The sequence below is a fragment of the Phyllostomus hastatus genome, unplaced genomic scaffold, assembly GCF_019186645.2.
Source record: "Phyllostomus hastatus isolate PE091 unplaced genomic scaffold, TTU_PhHast_1.1 phas_scaffold_216, whole genome shotgun sequence".
Lineage (NCBI taxonomy): Eukaryota > Metazoa > Chordata > Mammalia > Chiroptera > Phyllostomidae > Phyllostomus > Phyllostomus hastatus.
The window spans coordinates 4,002,381-4,011,180 of record NW_025334018.1 but is presented as its reverse complement, the minus strand read 5'-3'; the positions used below and the strand labels follow the sequence as shown (position 1 = coordinate 4,011,180).

General features: G+C 52.4%; 1 protein-coding gene across 1 annotated transcript; it reads left to right on the top strand.

The window, feature by feature from the left end:
- Positions 1-1,218: 1,218 nt before the first annotated feature.
- Positions 1,219-7,094, top strand: TDRD10 (tudor domain containing 10). Its single transcript, XM_045816944.1, is given in 6 exon segments — positions 1,219-1,302; positions 4,414-4,482; positions 4,719-4,849; positions 5,137-5,291; positions 6,814-6,877; positions 7,055-7,094. Coding segments are annotated over 6 exon segments (543 nt in total).
- Positions 7,095-8,800: the final 1,706 nt, after the last annotated feature.

Below are 8,800 nucleotides of genomic sequence, written 5' to 3'. Positions count from 1 at the left end.
GGCTACATTCACCATGCCATGCGGACATGTTCCCTATAAATAGTGTTAGTCAGATTGATGGAGTCTCAGATATGGCACCTGCCTGTGGTCTCTGTGGCTCTGTGGGGAGATGGTTCAGAAAAGGGCCAATGGCCTCTGCCTGCCTTTCTGTCTGGGAGAAAGCTATCCCCCAGCTCTTGCCTTCATGCCAGATACTTCACTTCTTCCCTGTGTGCCACTGGTGCCTGTTAAGATGCTAATCTGGTGCTAGAGCTAAGGGCGTGAGTCTGAATAAGTCCATATGTAGGTTCATTAAGAGGAACTGCTTGGGACTCCAGAAATTTCTCCCACCAACTCAACCCCCACTGGTTTTTGTAGCCAGAAGTTATGGGGACTTGCCTTTCTGGCACTGGAACCTGGGCTGAGGGGCTTGGTGTGGGGCTGGGACTCCTCCCTACTGAGATATTCCTCCCAAATTTTATCCACCATGGAACCCATTCAGTGTCTCCGCCCTTCCTACCAGTCTGGATGGATGTGGTTTCTTTAATTCCTTAGTTGTCAGACTTCCATTCAACTTGATTTCTGATGGTTCTGAGTGATGATTTTTCTATAATTTAGTTGTAATTTTGATGTGGTTGAATGAGGAGGTGGGCTGTGTTTACCTGTGCCTCCATCTTGATCACAAGTGTCAGCCATCCAGTGTTTTACCTATTTGTATTATTACTGTCTGCCACCAAAATGTGAGCTTCCTCGTGGCAATGTTTGGAGTGTACACATTTTATAAATATTTGTGGAGTGACGACTAAATGTAGGCTCCCTGAGGACAGGGTCTGTGTCTCTCATCTTTGTCACTCAGTGCCTGGGACATAATAGAAGTGCAGGGTGTATAACCTGGAGGAGAGGAAAGCCATTGAAGGTTAATGTAACTGTAAATGTTACTACATTTCTACCAAGAGGCGTCCTTTGGGTGGCTCTAGGTACAGTTCCCTATGTAGGGTCAGGGACCTTAAAAGGAGATGGCCCAGCTCTGGCTGATGTGGCTCAGTGGATTGAGTGCTAGCCTGCAAATCAAAGGGTGGCTGGTTCGATTCCCAGTCAGGGCACAAGCCTAGGTTGTGGGACAGGTCCCTAGTAGAGGGCATGTGAGAGGCAACTACACGTTGATGTTTCTCTCCCTTCCTTTCTCCCCTCCCCTTGCTCTAAAAATAAATAGTAAAATCTTAAAAGAGACAGAGAGAGATGGCTCAGAGTGACCGCAGCCGTCCAGGCGTGGGGAGTGAACAGACTCGGAGGCTGCAGGCAGGGCAGCTGCTGCTGTTCTTTGTGAGACGTGAGGGCTGCACCCCTGCTGAGCAGTGGAATGAGAACCCCTCCCTGGGGGGGGGACCAGAGGGCCCCCCGCCAGCCCAGAGCCTTCTGGCCACTGACCTCTGTGTATCCTCTTGTTTTCTTTCCCACTGTTTAGACTCACCAGCATCATTCTATAGCTGGCCACCTCTTAAGGACGTTTGACCAACTGGTAGCAATATAAGTAAAGAACAAAGTAAAGAGACCATTAATAGCTGATGATTGATCTGGACATGAGGGTTACTGTGCTTATAGCAACAGTGGAGCTTAATTAAAGTTGTCTGGTCTGGCAGAGATTGAGTTGCTGCCTCAGATGGTCTGTAGCTTCCAGGTGGCCACTTCCATGCAACACACACAGCCTGAAATTGGAGGTTTGTTTCGGGCGACATGCCTGCCATGGTGGTTAGATGATGATTATGTTCTGAAGCTTAATTTCACAGTCAAAAAAGGCTTGTTATATTTATCTCCTAAATCATTAGGGAATAATAATTAGACCATAAGTGGTCTAAAATATTTCTCTTTTTTCTAAATAAATATGTATATTCTTTTTTTAAAGATTTTATTTATTTATTTTTAGAGAGGGAAGGGAGGGAGGGAGAGAGAGAGAGAGAAACATCAATGTGCGGTTGCTGGGGGTTATGGCCTGCAACTCAGGCATGTACCCTGGCTGGGAATCTAACCTGTGACACTTTGGTAAAATATTTCTCTATTAATAATGTTTAGCTTGAAACCACTGCTGATAATTGGTTCTCGGGATTGGTAGAGAGAACTGTCTTATGAGATTCTAAATACAAAGCCACCCTCTTGCTTGCCTAGAGAGAGTTGTCTGCACTGTCACTTTGCTTGTTGTAGGTGCACAGGTGGAGCAGAGGTGAGATCTAGTCAGATTTCACGTGGAGATCTGACTAGGGCCTCATTGATTGACAGCAGTAGGGAGCCCCTGTGGAGGGCTCACCCTGCAGGTCCTGTCATCCCTTTGCTGTATGAACTCATTGAATGGCAGCAGTGGGTGCTGTCACTCTCCCAGCCTGCAGAGGAGGACCAGGCAACTGCCCAAAGTTAAGGAGCCCATCACTTCTAGAACCAGAAGTGGAGCCCAGACAGTCTGACTCCACAACCCGCACCTTCAGCCACTGTCATACTGCTTCCATTTATTAAGTACCTACTGTATGTTGTACCCTGAAGAGAATTAGCCCAAGTGTATCTTCTCATCAGAGCAGACGTGATTCATGTGATAGAAGAGGAAACCAAGCCTTAGAGAGGTAATAGTTTGCCCCAGGTCATTTCTCCTTCCTTCTCTTCTTCCTCCCTCCCTCTTTTTCTATCATTCCTCCCTCCCCACTCTTCCATTTGTCCACCCCATTTATCCATCCATCCATCCATTCCACCCATTCCATCCATCCCATCCATTCCATCCATTCCATCCCATCCACCCATTTCATCCATCCATCCATCCATCCATCCATCCATCCATTTGTTCCACATCTGTTTACTGAGAGCTTAATATGCACCAGGCATCATTCTAGTCCCTGGGGCTACCTCAGTGATCAAGGTAATTGTCAAAAGGCAAATGCAATTCTTATTATCATGATATTTATATTCCAATGGGAAGAGACACACAATAACCAATAAATAGAAAATTCCAGGTCATAAGTACTAGTTAAAATAAGGTGATGTACACAGCACCTAAATACAGCACAAAATCACATCAAAATCACAACAAAATTATAGAACAACCATCACTCAGAACGGTCAGAAATCGAGTTGAATGGACAACTATGGAGTTAAAGAAACCACATCCAGACTGTTAGGGAGGGACAGAGAAGTGGAATGGGTGGCACCTGCATCCACGTGTGTTGGATAAAAAGTTCAGGAGGGATTTTTCAGGATTGAGGAGTCTGTGACTCCCAAGAGACAGGAGAAACCGGGGACAACCTTCTTTGCAGTTCCCATGGAAATTAGGTCACTGGATGGGTATATGGGCCAGCAGAGCAAACGGTGACTACAAGCATCATTCAGTCCCTGGAGTGGGGCCAGGGCTGCTACAGGTGTGGGGATGAAGTTTCAGGAACTCCTGTACCAGACCCACAGTGACCTAAGAAAATCTGTTTCAGTATTTATTTATTTATCCATCCATTCTCACTGGAGGGCATGCTTATTGATGTCAGAAAGGGGGAGAGAGGGAAAGAGAGAAGGAGAGAAATATCAATTTGAGAGATACATCGATTGATTGTCTCTCATAGGCACCCCAACCGGGGACCGAACCCGCAACCCAGGCATGTGCTCTAAGCAGGAATCAAACCCATGACCTTCTGGTCTATGAAGTGATGCTCCAATGGACTGAGCCACACCGGCCAGGGCTGTTTCCATTTTCAGAGAGTGAAGGCCTGTGACTCTCTCCCACCCTGGGTGCAATGAGATCATCGTGTCTGCCGTGTCTCCTGCTGTGACAGTGGCCACGATTCTCAATGTCAGGGATGCCAGGATACTCTGTCTGACTTGAAATGCTGTAGGATGAGTGGTGTTTGTTTATTCAAAGCAGCAGGTTTGCCTTGCAGGCCATATGTTGGACTTAGGTGGTAAAGTTGGTGGAGTGGGAGGATGCAGTTTGGCAGGTGTTGGCTGCGGGGAGGGGTGATTGTCCTGGGTTTTGGACGGTCCCACAGCTGCATCATGTAGAGGCTCCTAAGCGGCTGGCAGGCTCAGAACCAGCCCCGTGAGGGCTCGGGCCCATCTCTGTGGCATCCCCACCGTGTTTTTGTTTCTCTCTGGGACACCCCTTCCCAAATGTGCCCCCCACCTCACCCCCCCATAGCAAGGTGCTGCCTTTGTTCTGCATTATGCACCTGGGTATGTGTGCCCCCCCACATCCTGACCCCCATCCAGGAGGTGGGCCTGAGCTTCCTCCTGCTCAGGGTGACTGTCCTGTCTGGACCCACCCTGCATCCTCCAGGACTAGGGTTGGTCAGGGTACGCACTCATTCACCCCCTGCCCGTGTTCCCCTGCCTTTCCCCCGAGGACCCGTCCTGGTGCTGCTTCTGAGGGAATGCTCCCGGGACCTGAGCTGGCTGGCCTCCCACTGACAGCGAGGCAGGGCTGCTGGTGACCAGCGTTGTCCTCAGGCCCTGTTCTTCTGGGCCATGCACATCACGGAGGTATGGGCTTGTTGGTCGCCCTCTCGGTTTTGGTGTTTTCTTACAGAGCCTTCCTGGGGCCAGTCAGCGGTGGACTTAAGAGTGACCGAAGTGTGATCCCAGGGTTCCGTGTCTCTCTCCCACCTCGTACCTGTGGCTCCCTTGGGGTAGATGAGTGGTGCTGGCATAACAGGTGATGTCTGCAGAGACAGCTGTGTGATGTGACGCAGGCAGTGAGGCCCATCTGCCACCCGTAGACTCTGCACCGGAACATGTAGGTGCTGTTCAGCCCTGTGGCCGAGGCTGAGGAGCAGCAGCCACACCTGCGTGGCTGAGCCATGCAGCGTGGGGCCCGCTGTCTGGCTGAGTACCATGTGGGCGGTTATGGGTGGGCTGGAACAGGCCTGTGCCAGGCAGGGATGGACGGTGTAAGAGGGGCCAGGGGACAGAGCCACGCCTTTCCTGTCCCTCGTTTGGACTCTGGTTTCTCTCCTGCTGCTTCCTCTCTCAAGATCTCTGATCACTATCACTTCCCTGCCTGAGGAAGAGGAGAAGCAAAGGAAGCACTCTGCTCCTGTCAGCCTTGGCCTTGAAGCCCTCTTAGTCAAGGACTACTGTGCACGATGCCAGGTGGAACAACCCTCCTTTCCCTCCCCGCTCCCTCCCTCCGGCCAGGTGCTGGGTAGTGGACACGGTGGATATCCAGGCCGTGGTCGGGGTCATCGGTTTTGGCCAGGCAGCTGCCATGCAGGTAGAGCCCCTGCGCAGCCTGAACAGCGATGGCTTCTGGCCCATCCCGCCTCCGACTCGGCCGTTCACTCTGGAGAAAGGTGAGATGTCCTCCGACCTCCTCCTGAGGGTGAAGGGTGGAAGGTGCTGTGCCCACCTCCAGGAGCTTGGCGGGGCATGGCGTGGGCAGCCAGGGCCCTCAGGGTGCCCTTTGACCTCTATTCATCTGCTCTTACCCCAGTTTTTGGCATCTGCCCCTCGAAAAGCTGCCTCTGGAATATTAGTTTTCACACCTGGGCTCTGCGGGGCCCCAGGTGCGGTCCAAAGGCTGAGCTCTCTGGGTGCAGGGAGGGAGGGCAGGCTTCTTACGCCTGCTTCTGCCAGAGCTGCTCAGCTTTCACCTGTTTCGTGTACATTGAGTTTTGCTTAAGATTTCACTGGGAGAGGATTTTGCTACAGATGAAAAGTAGAACTGGAAATCCAAGGGCAGGGTCTGGAGCACCGACTCTGGGCCTTCTGACATCTGTTCCTTTGACCTGGACACCTGCTGGGGACTCAGATTCCACACCCTCCGAAAGAACGGAGGGGCCCCTTATTTACTCCGCTCCTTCTCAAGACTGGGGTGGGGAGCTGTGGAAGGATGAAAGAGCGCTTTGAGAGATCAGGAAGAGAAGCAGAGGTGAAGACACACAGACACAAACACACTCCCAAATTGCAGGCCCCATGGGAGGCTGAGGGGAATGATGCCTCCTGGTCAGGGGCGCCACCCACAGGTCATCTTGTGTCATTGCATGAAGAGGGCCCTGCTGCCCAGCCTGCGGAGTGACAGGCCCACAGCCAGGGCCTGGAGTTTGAGGCCGGCTGAGCCTGACTGCTTGGGTGTTAGGGGGCAGCCCATAGTAGAGGCTACTCCTGCCCCAAAGAGCAGCTTCCAGCCCGCCAGAGAGGCCAGAATGCCCATCCCAGATGTGGGGTGTGCTCGGCTCCCATGTGGGCTTGGAGATGGCCCCCAGAGGTTGGGCAGGGGGGTGTGCAGTCCTCTCTGTGAGGGTGAGGAAAGTAAGGCTCAGGGAGAGAAAGGAACCACCTCACCTCTCACAGCCAGGAAGTGACTGGGGATGGCAGTGAGGTCCGACTTTTCGTACGGCCAGTTTCACGCATGCAGACATGCCAGAGTTCGGCAGACTGCAGGACATTTTGACCAGCGGCCTGCCCCGCCCCCTGCCAGCGGGTGAGAATGCCCACTCATCATGGTGAGCGTGCCTTTGCTGCTAACCTCTGTCTCTCCAGCCTGACTGCTCAGAGCAGAGTTGGTGAACAGCTTTCGGCCCCCAGAATTTCCCATTACAGAATGTAAAGTGCCAGATCCGTGTGATTGTTCTAGCACCAATAATATGTCACCTCCCCATACAGGCTCTTACCGCGCCCTCCCCCTCCCCCCGCTAGCGTTTATCTCCTTTTCTCCCGGCAGCAGGGAGTTAGCAGTAACTAGCAGAGACTTGTCGCAGGAGCTGGTCTGCAGCCAGAGCAGTTTCCCACAGCCCTGGCCTCTCACTTCCCTCCCTGGCTCCTCCCGCCTGACCCAGTGCCACCAACGTCCTGTTGGTGCGTTTTGTTTTGCAGGCGTTTTGAGTTCCAATCAGGTGATCCATCGCATCCTCCAAGGGAAAATCACTGGTGCTTTGAACTTGGAGGTAACTGCCCCTGTACTTTAACTCAGCCCTCTCCTTCCCCTCCCACCCCAGGGGCCAAGGCCTGGATCTGTGGAATCACCTGGCATTGGCCTTCAGCAGAACAAACTGAAGTTATTCAAGGTTTTGGGTGGATCAGCTGGGGGGGTCCATCCTTCCCACTGAGTCTTTCTCTCCCATTTGCACATCCTGACGTTTGAAGGGTTTAAATAACTTGAATGACGTGGCTAGGATCAGCCCCTTCCCATTCTGTCCACGTCTGCCTGTCCTGCCCTGCTGTCCCCTTTCATTCTTTTTTTTTTCCTTCAAATCCTCACTAGAGGAAGGAAGGGAAGGGGGGAGGGAGAGGGGGAGGGAAGGAAGAAAAAGGGAGGGAGAGACATGGATGTGAGAGAAACATACATTGGTTGCCTCCCATATGTGCCCCAAGTGGGGATCAAACCTGCCACCTTTTGGTGTGTGGGGTGAAGCTCCAGCCAACTGGGCCACCAGCCAGGGCTCCCCCTTCTGCTCTTGAGGCTTTGAGAGTGAAAGAGGCCACACTGGTGCCCAAGACTGATGTGATGCCCAGTGGCCTGTGCTGTCAGCTCAGCTCTCAGAGCAGTGACGTCTCTCCGTTTGTCCTGTGTCTTCAGTCCCCCCTCAGCACGAATGTTTGAATCAAACTTAGGAAGCTTACACTGAAAGCTTCAGGGGCCACGTGTTCCTTTTCTGTCTCTTTTTTGCACCCCAGAGCATGATATACATTGCCCTAACAGAGTCTGGAGAATGGAGCTGCCCACTGCTCAACTTCCCGGGCAGTCCATTGTGGAATCCGGTGGGGCGCATTTAACCAGTGAGCCACCCCCCGGTGAACGCAGTTGGCATGTCTCACGAGTGTGGGGTGGTCAATCCCTGAGTAGCCGCCCCTCCCCAGCCCGCCTTCTCCTAGGGCCGCAGCAGCGAGGGGAAACTCCGTGTGCCTCGTGTGCCCTGTGCCTCCGGCGCACACTCGGCTCTGGTGCAGGCCGTAGCCTGGGGAACCCTGCCTGGGGCAACCCTGCCTGGGGCTAGCTTCATTCCTGCTGGAGGTGCAGGGTACCAACCTAAAGGAGCTTGTTTCGTATCTCCTTGCCTTCCTAGGAGAACATGGATTCAGGATGATATGGCAATGATTCTTCTAAGATTTGCAACTTCATTAGAGACCTTTTACATGTAAGGTCATGGAAGGGAACATTAGGTGTGACGAGCGGAGAGCTCTCTGACAGCGGGCGTACAGCTTACAGGGGCTGGTGCTACCCTTCACAGCTGGGGAGTGCGGACCCCATTATTTCTTTAAAAAATCTGATTAGAGCCAAACTATTTAAATAATTTTATTTGTTTCATCCTTTGGTAGATGAGAAAAATACATTACAAAATACATTATACAGAGGACAGCTCACAGTACACATTACTAAAAACACAATCTACATTTCAGCCAAGGCTGGTGGTAAGTTCAGGAGAAAGCCACAGAGGCCTTGAGAACCAGGTTTCAGCTCTGGGGCCCCCACTGTGCACCCCGTGTCAGGTGGGTGTGGGCAGAGTCAGAGCAGCATTGAGGGGGGCTGTTGAACTCTCTCTCCACCTGAAGCAGCAAGACGTTAATCCCTTCAGAGAAGACGGGGAACGAGCAAGGTTAAAACAAAGCATTGCAGGACTCCTGACGCCCTCCAGGTTCCCAGGCAGCCACCTCAAGACTGGGCTTTCCAAGTCTAGCCTCTTCACTTAGCATCCCTGGCTTCTGTCACCGCAGTCATCATTCAGTTTGTAGGCAGCCTGTCCCCAAGAGCCTGTGTCAACTCCAGAGCGAGCTCCCTGACCAGGGGAGGCAGGTGGCTCACGTCCCACACAGCCGTCGCGACGCCTAGTTTTAAACAGCGCGTCCAGACAACACAGCACCG